The sequence below is a fragment of the Telopea speciosissima genome, chromosome 3 (assembly GCF_018873765.1).
Source record: "Telopea speciosissima isolate NSW1024214 ecotype Mountain lineage chromosome 3, Tspe_v1, whole genome shotgun sequence".
Taxonomy (NCBI): Eukaryota; Viridiplantae; Streptophyta; class Magnoliopsida; order Proteales; family Proteaceae; genus Telopea; species Telopea speciosissima.
Window position 1 is genome coordinate 68,610,353 of NC_057918.1, and position 14,524 is coordinate 68,624,876.

The 14,524-nt window shown below is 40.3% G+C and overlaps 1 protein-coding gene across 1 annotated transcript; it reads left to right on the forward strand.

Annotated features, from left to right (window-relative positions):
* The first annotated feature begins 6,068 nt into the window (after positions 1-6,068).
* LOC122655770 (protein ARV 2-like) lies at positions 6,069-13,195 on the forward strand. Its single transcript, XM_043850093.1, has 9 exons — positions 6,069-6,209; positions 6,311-6,358; positions 6,438-6,524; positions 6,820-6,865; positions 6,964-7,046; positions 7,146-7,240; positions 8,577-8,643; positions 8,837-8,912; positions 12,961-13,195. Exons 1-9 carry the CDS (start codon positions 6,117-6,119, stop codon positions 13,089-13,091), a joined length of 726 nt encoding a protein of 241 aa, XP_043706028.1. The 5' UTR covers positions 6,069-6,116; the 3' UTR covers positions 13,092-13,195.
* Positions 13,196-14,524: the final 1,329 nt, after the last annotated feature.

Sequence of the window (14,524 nt, forward strand, 5' to 3'; positions counted from 1 at the left end):
TGTGAAATTATAGAGCATCGGTTCTCTAATGATAACACATAGTACACTGCTCATAAATGTAACCATTCAATCTCTCCTATAAATAAACACATAGTTTATACATAAATGTGGAAATGAAGACAGAAAATTAAATCATAAATAATTGCCATGAGGGCACCAATCTTGGGTGTACATTTACATCCAAGTCACAGTCGTCGGCTCCACTTGATTCACATCCAACGGTGCTCATCTAAGTAGTACCTCCTGTATAACAACTAAAAAGGGGTTGTGCAACGGGGTTAGCTACACTAGCTAGTGAAGAAGCAAAGGGGAATGCACACACACCACACAATCAATATCATTCAGAATGATGCATGCTAATGTCAGATTCATTTTTCACCTAGCACACAATTCTATCGGTCAAGTGTATGCTACTGTGATAACTCGGGAGACACTGAGGGTCACTTATCCTATCGCCCCAGTGAAACCTCAATTATCACGAGGGGACCTACGTCGGTAGAAGCCATCATAACCACCTAGTGGCAGACCCCGATAGCCATCACTACCCCTGTCCTGGCCTCTCCCACCTCCATAGACCACAGGTGCTCAGACTATCCAACACATAAACCCATGTTGGCAATGGTCGTAGCATAAGGGAACAAACATTCTAGCCACAGATATACTATATGCAAGTCCTATTGTCGCGAGAGGTATTTCGGGTGTATCAACGTCCCATTCTATCTAGTACCCGGGTACCAGCACGGTACGGCACATACAGATCAGGATGACATATAGCGATTTTCATAATTTAAATAAATTGGGGTTCTAGTACCGGCACACCCGGCACCATAGCCTAATACAATGGTGAGCATAATATCACATTCACAACAGTTCACATCTGAATAATAATGCAATGCGCACAATGCTAATAAGTATATATTAGCATGCTTAAGATTTCATATTAATATATATTCAAACCCACCAAATCACCCAAAACCCACTCACCTAACAAGGGCGTCGTCGTGTGTGGTTGACATGAATCTCACCTGGGCTCCCCGCTATCCATCGAGTTGGGTAGCCTAGGAACACAAAAACGATCATTAAAGCATGCATAGAAGGGTCCCATGCTAGGCCCTCAAGGTTAAAATTGGATTTCAACCAAGACAGCACGAGCGGACTCACGGACGGTTTCAACAGAGGTGAATCCGCCCTTGACTCCATTCAGGCCAAAAGGTAAAAATAGAGCGAGCGGAACATCTCACTTGGATCCGATCGTGCATCCCTTCGATACCTGAGACACTCCTAAAAGGAAACGGATCTATGGGCGGATGTGCTTCTTGGGTCCGCCCCTGCATCCGTTCATTTACTGAGACACACCAGAGAGCAACAGGCTTCAGGAGGAGGCAAACAGAGTGAATCCGTACCTTCGTCCGCTCAGGCCAACACACAGGGTTTATACTAGGCGGTCTGACGAATGGTACCACGATTGGTGGATTCGATCGTTCATCCGTCAACAGTCTCTTCCGAGATTTCAGAGGGCTTTTGCTCCAGCTTGAAGCTTAGAGTGCCCCAAGCTCTCAGGGACAAGGGAGAGGTGTCTAAGCCTTCCTAGGGTCACTAGGTCCTAAGCTCACCTTAAGGATTCAAGATCCTACATGATTTGGGTCTCACATTGGTCCAAGGGTTGGGTTTGAAGCTTAAACCAGGGATTCCACAGCCATGGCTACAAATGCAGTATTTAGAGGCCTAGGTCAGCATTATTAGAGCTCCCAACGAGGGCCAAGCTTCACCTTGAGTCCTAAATGGAACCTTAGGTCAACCCTAGCTCAAGGAATTGCCAAAATCAAGGAGAAATGGGGGAGAGCTAGGTTTGGGGAGCTTACCTTGGTGAGCTTCCTTCTTCCAGCCACTCCATCTCTTCTCCTCCTCTTTCTCTTCTCCCTTGGGTCCGGCCAGCTTGGGAGGAAGTGTGGGGCAGCTAGCCATCTTTGCATGGCTTCCACCTTCTTCCCTTCCCCTCCTATTCCTCTCCTACTTCTACTTCTTCTTCTTCTTTCCTTCTTCTCCTTCTTCTCTTGTCTCTTATCCTCCACGGTTTGCTTGGGAGGGGGAGAGATAAGAGAATAAGGATTCTCTTATCCTTTTAAGGGTTAAAAGGGCCTTAGGCCATGTTTGGTTTAGGTACCCCCAAACACTTAGTGGCCCCTAGGTCTTTAAATGGGTTTTAGTTAGGTCTTAGGGCTTGTTTGGTCTTGGTCATATCCATTAGGTCCATTAGATCATGTTTGGGGTACACCGTAAGTCCTTACAACTTAATTGTCCACTAAGGTCTGTTTGGTTTAGGCTAGGGTATATAAAACCCATTATTCATTCAAGTTAGGCCTTGTGGGCCCATTCTTATGGTTCAACTAACCATCCAATGGCAAGGGTAGGGGTCCATATGGTCCAAAGGTTTCATTATGGTGTCCGGGACACAGGTATGTGGGTCCCACGGGAAAATAATCCAAAAAGGCAAATGACAGCACGAGCGGATCCTCGAGCAGATTTAGTAAGAGTGAGTCCGTTTGTGACTCCAGCGCTGCTGTCAAGGCTCAAACTTCAAGGAAAGTTACGAGGCTTTGGCCCACACTTCCAAGTCTTCGAGGGGGTACTTTTAGTAATATTCAAAGTCTAAGGTTACAGGTGTTGGCCAGTGCCACCGTGAAATTGCCCCTTAGGTAGAGGTCTAAACTGCCCCGGGTTTAGGGGTATATCTGGGGTGCGAGTGTAACAACTAGTGCATGGGATAACGCACATCTTATAGCCAGCGCTTCCCCCTGCAATGATGTATGAAAATGATGGGATAAAGAGATCACTTGCACCTGCCTTCTCCTTTGATCCCTAAAGATGAAATCCAATCCACCCTTAAAGGTTCCTCATGGTAAGGCCGCATCTCAATTGACTTTGTAAAATCTTGATGGTGATGGCTTCCACTTAGCTGTTGTAGACTGGCTTTGTGTACTCATGTCCGGTCTTGAAGAGTAACATCATGTTGAAGTGGAAGAGAACTCTAGATAAGCCTTTTCAACCATAACAATAACCTCTTCAGGACTCCAGGTCTTTGAGTTAAATACCTGATGATTTCGAGCACGCCAAAGAGATCAACATATGAAAGATGCCCAAGAGAGAGAGAGAGAGAGAGATTGGGTTGCTAGCCGTTTATCACTTCAAAATAGATCATCCCAACTACTTAACCACTCAAAGATTAGCGGAGCTTGAATAGCCGGTGGAGAATAAGACAGCTGGCTACCAAACCACACTACTTTCGGGAAGGGACAACCATGTATAATATGATCTGCAGTTTCAGCAACATTTAGATTACAGCATTGACATATGGATTCAACCTGAATTTTGAGGGAATGTAAGCTATTGCTTGTAGCAAGCCCTTCTGCACAACATCTTCATAGGAAGGATTTGAGCTTCGGTAAAGTTGGAATGGACCGGATACGTTTTCACACAGAATCAAGCACTTGTTCCCAATGATGGAGACGTGAAGTTGAAGCACCCATTATTGGTGAAGAATGTGTTATATTAGATGACAACAAATTGTAAGTCGATCTAATAGAGAAAGAGCCATCTTTGGAAGCGGCCTAGATCTACTTATCATTGCATAGGAACAAACTCAATTGAGATTTTAGTATAGCATTGCTAACCTTAGGGGTGAACAACTGAGATATTGGATCGACCAGTTCGGACACAAGCAATATATCTCACAATCAGGGGGTCAGAGCGGATGAATTTTGAAACGGGGAAGATATGGGACCCACGGGTGAGGCCATATATGGATGGATTCCCCATTTCGAACTTGCCACAATATTGACTAGATTAGACACAAGCGATATATCTCACAGTCAGGGGGTCGGAGCTGATGATTTTGAAACAGAGAAGATATGGGACCCATGGGTCCGACCATATATGGATGGATTCCACATTTCCAACTTGCCATATCATTCTTGCTTTCAAAGTATTTCTTCCCTCCAATAGACTACGCCAACCCCAGGAAGGATTATTTCCCAATCTTGGCTCTAGAAAATTGGTAGTAGGCAAATAAATAGACTTTAAAAATTGGGCCCAATGAAAATCAGGAGATGACTAGAGCTTCCAAGTTGCATTTGCTAACAATGTCTGAAACTGTAGTCTAGAATCTCGGGATCTCGAAGCTTGTAGCTAACTGACTGCATGGAGCTTTACATCATCTTATAGCAGCCACCCAATCAGCATTCATCCCTAAGCGACTTATCTTTGACAATGTGCTGGTGGCACATGAAATATTCCACTACATTAAGAAACACAAGAAAAAGAAATCAAAGTTTCTTGCACTAAAGCTAGACATGCAAAAGGCTTATGATCGGTTGGAGTGGCACTTTGTGGAAGGTACGCTCCTCAAAATGGATTTCGTCAACAGTGGGTAGACTTAATAATGTCTTGTATCTATTTTATGTCATATAATCTACCTTTGGTGGTATTAGGTAGGAAGATCCCATCTCCCCTGCAATTTTTATCATGCGCTCTCAGGCGTTAATTGCAATTATCCAGAATGTGGAGGAACGGGGAGTAATACATGGCATTCAAGTTCGGCACATGGGGCCTTCTATTTGCCATATGCTTTTTGCAAATGACTGTCTCCTCTTGTCACATGTGAAACTCCAATAAGTTACTACTCTCAAACAGTGCCTTGGCCTCAATTGTAAAGCAATTGGTAGTTGATTAACTTGCAAAAATCAAGCGTCGTTACCCCTTGGGGGTTAGCTCGGCTGGTAAAGGACGCGTGCAGTGCAATGTCATGAGGTCCCCATATCGAGCCTCTGCGATCTCCTGTTACACGAGTCTATGGGGGGTGGGTTCGTGTAACCGGAATTTACCCCTAGCCTGAATCGTAAAATCGGATAGGTTAGGGGGTTCCACAATACAAAATAAAATAATAAGCCACGTCTTCAGTCCAAACACGCATGTCAAATTTCAAAGTTGGTTCTTGGGAGTGTTTAAAGTATGGTAATGGCCCATCCAAGTACTTGGGCATGCCGATTGAATTTTGTGCATCCAAGAAACAATTGTTTCCTGGAATTTCCTTGAATTTTAAATCTACTCTACATTCCACTTCAATGAGCGTTAATAACAGAGATAAACGTGTCATTTGACATCTTCAAAAAGCAATGAAAGAAAAAATTCACTCTATTTTTGCCATCACTTCCCTCTTCATAGCCCTGCCCTTGCCTCACCTCTGCATTCGTCGCCACTGGCACCACCACCACCACCTTCCTCTCCAAAAGAAATATAGAAAAATTATTCTTAGAAATTGAACTATCAAATGGATTTCTTATTTTAAAAATATTTCAAATGGATGCAAACAAATTAAATTAAATTTCTTACTTAGTTTATGAAATAATTCGAAATTGAAACTTTTTGTTGATTAGGAGAATCTGAAATTGAAATCAAAATCATACCAAAGCCCTTAATTAGGGGTGTCAAAATTGGGACTGAACCGAAATGGTCCGGATCAATCACACCAATCTTATTGGACAAGTTTCGGGTTGGGGTATTACAACCCTGAAACCAAACCACATTGGAAACCAAAATAACCCGACACTGAAACCTAGTCAAAGCTCGAACCGAAACCAGATCCAAATCAATCTACCCCGATAAGAAACCGATAAGAACCCACCCATAAAAAACACGTTTTTCCCCCATAATTTTGTACAAATATGTATATAAACCGAAGCTGACCCTGATAACAAATCGATACAAGAAACAATACAATCCGAAACCAAATTGAACCGAAACTAAACTTTCCTTATTGGTTTGGTCTCAGATTCACCGTTGCCACATCAAAGCCGACTCAACCCGAACCAAAACCAGCCCAAGCCCGATTGATACCCCTCAATCATAAAATCGCATAATTCAATAAACCACATGATTAACCGCCAGATTGAAGCCAGATTAGTTCAGCAAGTATTCACCTGAATCCGACGGACCCTACTTTTTCGGCTACACGACCAGACAGCGATCTCTTGCTGAAAAGAAAAACAAGAGCGATTGAGCGAAGCAGCCCTTCCTGCATAGACAGAAACAAATACATAGAGAGAGAGAGAGAGAGAGAGATGGAGATGGAACCGAGATGCGTTCACTGCGGATTTGGGATAAAGACACTGTTCGTGCAATACTCTCCTGGGAATATCCGATTAATGAAATGCGTGAGTGTGGTTTTGATTTCAAACACTGATTATCAATTTTAGCTTCGTTTCCATTTTCATTTCATTACAGTGGTTTCTTGCAATACTTCCTATGTGGTCAGGAAAACTGCAAGGAAGTCGCCGACGAGTACATCGAATGCGAGATCATGGTATAAACCCTTCAACTAATTTTTGCTGAATATATGCTGTTTCTTCAATGCTTTACACGCTTTCTTGTTGGCTCCATAGATTCCTCTGATCGATTTAATTTTGCTTAAGCGGAAAGCTTATCGGCATTTTCTCTTCAATATGCTGAACCAAGAAATTTATACGGAGGTATAGTGCTTACTTAGTTTTCTCACCTTCTCTTTTTAGTATGAATTTCTTCCATCTTGTGAATATATTAATGGAAATGCTTAGCTGCCTCCATTGTTAGTCTTCATTGTGGGTTGTGAAAGCTTCAGGCAAAGTAAAACTTTTAAGAATTTGGTCTTTACCATATAATGATTTTATTGAAATTGAACTGGCATAAAGGTTCCCGCAAGACTACCTTTCGAGGCTGCAGGCCTCTGGATTGAAATTTGTTGTCGTGTATAATTTTTTAACATCAATATTATTTGAAATTTTGCAGGGAATATTGTGGAAGACTAGTTTTCTTTTTCTTATGTTGGATGCATGTATCCATTCATCAGTATACCTTTCTTGCCTATATTGTTGGATTATTTGTTGATTTTCATCCCTATTGTGCCATATGTTAGAACCTTAGTGATTAAAGGTGGGACATTGGTTTTAAATAGAAGTCAAGGAGATCGCTGTTTGTCCTCAAGTTCCTTTTCATCAGCTTGGGTATGTGGGAAGGTATGCAGAGTCATTTTAAGTAAGCATGATTATAATTCTCAGGGTAATGCAGGTTAGTATATTTTCATTCTAAATTGGCTTTTGCATTGTTCATTGCAGATGTTGGTGCATGTTTTTTTAGGAAATCTTGTATTTTTCTATGTTCTCGTTGTTGCAACAAGGGTGTTACTGAGATCATCATCTAAGGAGACCAGGTAAAGACACTCTTTCATGCTATTTGGCTTCATCAAGGATTTTAAGGAGGATGTGTATTAGTTTAGAAGAATCTAGGCTACAAATCTCCTACAAAAGGTCATGGATGATGCATAAGTAGCTTAAGTATGCAGTTTAAAATGCATTAATGGTTTGCAAGTTCTTGTAACAACATCTTGTAGGAATATACTTAATCTGTTCATTTTATTGATTCTATACCATATTTAGTATTCTTTTTTTTCCCAAGCCAGTAATGTTTTTTGCTTTCAAGTGCCTGTTGTAAGTGTTAAACTGTGTGTATCGTGGGTGCTGGTCCATGGACTTCCATGGATTAGTGTACCATGGGATTATTATGTCTAATAGCTTGGTTAGCTAGTTAGTTGTCTTTATCTTTATTTCTTTTATTGTTTCCTTTTGTACGTTGGCTTAGTAGGTTGGTTATTTCTTTGTAATTGTACTTCCACTCTTAGTAGATTCCTACTAAGAATAGGTGATTGGATTAATATATATTAGTTGGCTGGTGCGATACTCATAGGAAGCATTCTTTTCCATTGCACTCTAGCCCTTCTCTCTCTCTCTCTCTCCACTTCATCTTCTCCATCTTTGGTCTGGTTTAATAAGCTCTGGTATTATTACAGTAAGCAAATTATAATGCTGTAGCTCTCACAGAGAAAATTCTTGGCTGTGTGTTTTGAGTTAGTTCCCTAATATTTTTACTCTACAACCGATATAGGGTGTCTGGGTTACGGCTTACCAGTGGTCCTTGTATAGTTGTATGATTCCATGGTCATGCACTATTATCTTCTGCAAGTAAGATACCTTTGATCATAATGCATTTTCATCTGCGATAGGGGCTAGAGACCAATTAGGAAGGGGTTTTTTCCCAACAGCAATATGCTGGTTTTTATAGTGCGAATGGAAGAGTTGGGCTTCTGATGACACTGCTGAACAATTTCCATGGCAGCAAAATGTAGGATTCTTATTTCTTTCTTTTTTTAGGGGGTAGTCTCCTTGCACAAAATAATGTAGATTGACTTCAGCGTGTTTCTTGTGCTGGGTCTATTGCTATTTTTTATTTTTCTAATAATAGGAAAAGATAAAATTAAAACCTAGGTCGACATTTTAAAATTGCTTTTCTCCACTCCTCTAAGTGAAGTATGTTGTGTTTCCCAAGAATATTGTGCACCCAATACCATCTGATTTTCTGTAGCTGTATATACCAATCTATGATTCAGGAGCAAAATATTATGCAACGGATTTCAGATCTTTTAAGTAAATAGATATTTTTTGTTTATACATTCAAACATTGATTAACAGTTTATGACCTAATTTGCACAGGTACAAAGATCTTTTGCTGGCCATTCTTGTTTCAAGCTACTTCAAAATTTTCCTCCTTGCCATGATGGTAAATGTGCTCAACTGACAATATCATAGTAGCAGACTACATTGTAAATTCATATTGATTGTCTTGTCATTTCTTTTTTGTATGTCTTTTGTCTAATCTACTTGTAAGGGTATGTGTTTATCCTATCATTTCTTTTCTGGATGCCTTTTGTCTACTCTACTTATCCCTTACATTTTGAGTTTGCATCATACAGGTTTGGGAATTTCCGTCTTCTGTGATTTTCATCATTGATGGTTTTGTCCTATCATCCAATGCAATCTCTTTGAAAGGTCAGAAACGTAAGCTTTTGCATATGAAAAATCAGAATATGTGAGTGGCGTAAATTTTTTTGATCTAGTTGCTCCTTGTTGATGCTCATGGAGCCTCTACTATTGCTGCCTGTGACAATATATATAACCTCTTTTCCGTGACGAGCTGTTTTTGTGCTTAGAATTTGCTCAAGGTTGCATTCTTGGTCTCATGTTTCCACCTCCCCAAGAACCTAGAAGCATCTAGCTTCCATGAATCTACTTTGGCAACCTCCAGTGCCTTCATGCCCCAAGTACCATTGCAAAAACTAATGTTGGTCATAAATAGAACCAAATATATAGTTAAGTACCACATAAAGAACAAACTGTGGAAAATTTTATGTAATATAGACTATTTCAGCAAAACTTCCTTCATGACTTTTGAGAGACAATCCCTACTCGTGGTTCCTCTTTGCTTACATATTACACTACTGTTTCATGTAATCAACTGGCTTGCAATTGGATATGTGACCACCTACTTGAACAATTGGGTTAAAACAAACCAAGTTAGGTCAAGGAACAGAAGTTATTATTTATCCTCTTAGAAACCTGGCACAGATATGGTGTTGTCAGTTGTCACTGCCCAATATTTGGGGCTTGAAACTATGGTGGGACACTTCAATCTGTATTTAGAAGTACACCGGAGGTAAAACCAAGAGCTGCAAACTCCAGTCTGGTCAATTAGCTGGATGGAAGGGATGAGGAGGTTGGGAGAGACACATTTTATGGAATTTTTTTTTGAGTTGATTCACAATGCTTTGTACCTTGTTCAGGTGTTCTGCAACGGAGCTCCCTTTTTTGTATTCCAAATTCACAAACTTTCTAATTAGGAAAGCATTGTTACCAACGGTCTTTCACTCGTACAAGCCTCGAGCTTTCTTCACAATGAATGCGCTGATGTTTCTGTGGAAATATGATGGAAGGCAGAGTCATCCAACCACTGGCGAATGAAGCCGGGGGCTTTTTGATCTAAGGCTTTCCACTCCGTATTGGATATTCCGGCTTCGATGTGTCTCCTTCTACGGGTGCATGCAAGACCTTGCAGTATGCTAATCCTCCATTTTGGCTTTCCAAATTATCCAGTTTCTCCCATTTAGGCTGATTGTCATGTTGAAGTGTTTGCCTCCATCAACATCTTTCACACACGATCACACTAAGTTGGCTTTAATATAACTTGTTGGGAAAAATGATAAACCTTTTCCCACCGGTGTGTAAAGATAAATGGAAAAATACGGCAGCACATGAACAGTAACTGGGAATAGTAACTATGAATAGTATAGGTGAATAGTAACCATGAATAGTGATTGTGGGGCCCATATGACACAAAGTGATGATGTACAAAAGTGGTAAAAGTAACCTCACAGACACAAGTATTTACGTGGTTCGGCTATGCCTACATCCATGGGCGTAATTTGAACTCTTCACTATGAGAGAACGGAGAGAATAACAATACAAGTAACAATGCCTTGGAGTCAAACCAAACCCAACCCTGTTTCCAAAACCTGATACCCCTTGTACATCCTCTCTCAACTCACACTCTCAAACCCTTGAAGGGAATATTTAAAAACCATAGTTGTTAAGGCGTCGCCTAGGCATTTAGGCGGATTTTTAGGGGGCTAGGCCATTGTCACCTTAGTGGTATCAAACGCCTTAGTGGGTATCGGACCAATTTTGGCTCTTATTTATGCCAAATATTACTTATTTTAGTAAATATTTCATTTATTTAAGATATTATTCATAAATAAGCAAATACCCTCTATTTGAATCTAATAAAAATAATTAAAAAATAAAATTCCAAAAGGATAAAAAGTCAATCCCCCCAGTTCAAGAACAAAAACTGGATTTTTGGTGTTAGGTGAAATTTTCAACGTTCTAATGCTGGGGTTTTTCTCAAATCTAAAATGTTCGTAAATCTTAATATGGTAAAACATTGCTAAAACCCAAAAGAGTGGTAAAATATTCATTTGTTTTGATATTTAAAAAAATATTTTCATTCAATGCGATTTTGACAGTATTCCCGCACACCAAATAAGGTTTGACCGGAACATTACTCCTTCAATATAAATCAGATTTAAGCAATCTTGGATTTGTTGGAAAGCTGGTTTTGTGCTCTACCTAATGCAAAAAGTCTCGTGTAAAAATAAATTCATTTGACCGGTCAAACTTCTTGGAGAACAAGAACATTTCTCTAAATCTAGAGCAGTTTAATTACTTATAGATAAGATCATATTTTCTAAGAACGATATAAACCAAAAGTGAGACTGGGTATACCATGACAATGACCAATTCTAAGAACAGTATAAACCAATTGTATGTTTTGATTGTTTCAAACTTCCAATAGCTTGCTTCTTCAGTTCTATTGTCTTCTAGTTCTATGTTGATTTTTGGTGATTGATGTGGCTTAATATTGATTTTTGATGACTTGATGTGTGAGTTAATGTTGATTTTTGATGACTTGATGTGGCTTAGTGTTGATTTTTGATGACTTGATGTGGCTTAGTGTTGATTTTTGATGACTTGATGTGGCTTAATGTTGATTTTTGATGACTTGATGTGGCTTAATGTTGATTTTTTATGATAGAAATGAGGGGAAATAAAAATAACAATTGGGCGCCTTGGTAGCTTAAGCGCTTAGGCACCCCTCCACCGCCTTGATAAATATGTTAAAAATCCAATATTCCACAAAACTCTCACCCACTCACAGCTCACTTGGTCATCTCATGAACTTGTGTTGTTCAGTGTGTCTTGAACCTTTACCCTTGCCCCTATTTATAGGAAACGGAGAAGAAGAGTTTTTGCGTTCTACACGGCGTTAGAGAGGGTAGGTGCAACCCCTTCCCCATTTTTCTTCTTCCTTCATTAATCGCCGAATCCTTTCTTGGCCCTTTGCAAATCAATCTTCCTCTTCTTTGTTCTATTCATTTCATTTATTGTTTGACATTTGCTCTTCCCACCCTCTTTAGGTGGAGACTCACGGCCCCCCTCCGTGTGAGGAGGACCCCAACAGCCAATGTCAATAACTAAGTTGCCTCTACCTATATCTCTTCCTCATCTATCTTCAATTCACTAAACTACAAAATGATCAAAATCACAAGAATACGACCATGTAAATTTCTTCTTCTTTTTTTTTGTGACTGGTATTTAGCTTTCCACATAGCTAATTTAGAGATTCAATATTATCAACATTTTTTAAATCGTAATGCACTATAGATCATTTTTTTTCTTTGATCTTTGCTCATAGGGCATGTTTTTTACTTTCCTCTCTCATTTTCTGGGTCAGGGCATGCCAATCCCCCTCTGCCCTCCCTTTCTTTGAGTCGAAACATGTGAGAAATGTTCCAGCATACACTCCCCCCGGAAGTAAATCATCATGCCTTGTGTTTTATGCGATGTGCCAGAGCAATGTGGCAGTTCTTACTTTTGGATATTTAGAAAGTGATGTGGATTGGCCAAATGGCAAATTTCAGACCGAGATTCAGTATATCCTCTCATATGTAGGTATACCCTCCCATGTATTTCCATGAACCCCATGGTAGTCCTTTTTTTTTAATACATATTTTCCACTTGGCAAACTCGAATAGGGATTCAAATTTGACATGTGAGCAATGGACCTGGGGTCACCTGTGTGCAAAATTTCTCCCCACCTGAATTGCCAAAGGCAGGTATTGGAGGGTGTGCTGTTCTACTTCTGGTGAGGGCTCCCCCGTGCCTTTCTTTGAGTAAAAAAAAAAAGTGAAATAATTGGATAGTTAAATTGAGATAATTGAAGACAACTGCCAGCGCAGTTGGTTGGAAGCCTTCCAGTAGAGTTGCAGGCCTCCCAGGAGGTCATGGGTTCAACTCTCCTCTAGTCACCATGTGCTTCAAGGCACCCCTCTTACTCCCCCCGCCTTCTTCGACATGTCTCTCTAGCAGTTGTAGTCAAAATCCCACGTGGCACTGTAATGCTGCCCCCCCCCCCCCCACACACACACAAAATTGCACATTTGCTAATATCATATCCTGATGTGGCCACTTTCTTTTGAATCAGTGATGACAGAGGCCACTACAATCCGATGTCTAGGAGCGTGTTTCAGTGCACATGTCATGAAGTTCTTGGCTTGCCAGATGCTAGAAGTTATTTCCTCAACATCCTTAAGATATTTTAGAATTAACTGTTAATTGCCATTTCTCTTTTGCTTTCCTTTTTTATTTTGTATTATTTTTCTGGGGGAGGGGGTTGGATCATTGCAGGTGAGGTGTGATCAATATATGACACAGTGCTGTAGTGTGAGTTAAAACTTCCAAGAGAGGGAAGGAAGTTGCATGTTGTACAAGGCAAAGGCAGTACTTGTTTTAGGTTTTGGCAACTTCAGTGACAGATTCTACTACAGAACCTATTGGCAACCACCAGATCTATGCATAGCAGCATTTGGTTTTGTTAATTTGATTTTATACTGCTAGGTAGCTTGAGCCAGGGACAAGTTTAATTTTCTATAATCAATTCACAGGTTTGCTTCAAATTAAAAAACAAAATGAAGTGGTTGCAGTTCTACTATAGACATGAACTTGTGTAAATTGAGATGGTCAAGCTTTCTTTTAGTATCCTTCCCAGGCAGTCTAATCTTGCATTGGTGTGCAAGCTTATAAGTTGTAACTAGGTTGGTTGGTTGGTTGGTTGGTTTAGGTTGACCTTATCACATGATCTAAGTTTGTGTATGATACACAAAAGGATTTTATACTTCCACTTTCCATCTCTTGAAAAATGAAGTGAAATATGTGTATATTTGCATAAAACAAATAAGTTAATTCATGATTATACATCCATTTGCTGTCTTGCTCTAAAAAGTACAGTAACATATGTATATATTTGCATAGAGCAAATAATTTGTGTACATAGAGGAGAACTGCTAGCGCAACTGGCTCGATGTTAGTGCCATGGAGCCTAACCCTCGAGAGGTTTCGAGTTCAAGACCTCCTGTTCCTCATCTAGTCTAGATCCCCTCCACCACCCCCACCGAAAAAACAGTTAGAATTTTTGTATTACTTGTGAAACTGTATTAAAAAGTTGACATTCAATTACGGAGAGTTTTTCACCACCAACAGTGAAGAGAATCAAGGGTCATAATTTCCTTTCCCCCTATAATACAAAGTCTGAAATGCCCTTCCCACTATTCTAGGCCCATCTTACCATTCTCTCTTCACTGTGGGTTAAGAGAGACCGGGACCTACCAGAGCTTCATAATTTAAAAGAAGGGAAGTAGTTTTCTGCACGGGAGTGTGGCCTATGCCAACACTCCCTTGTGTCTATCTCTTTCCTCCTTAAAACAAGGGGATAGAAGTGCCTTTTCACATGGGGAGGAGAGAGATAGACTCATGGGAGTGCTGCCGTAGGCTACACTCCTGGACAGAACTTTTTCCCTTAAAAGAATTAGAAAATTAAGTCTTGAACAAGTCTTCCACCTTCGCTTTCTTTTGGCGATACAAACCATTTATAATCGAAGGTTTTATGCAAGGACGTGTACCTACATGGTCGCCGGTCGGTCCTTTCAACTGTTGGATGGGGGTTAGGGGACAGAAGTGTAATAACACATCCCCCTCTCTCCACCATTCAA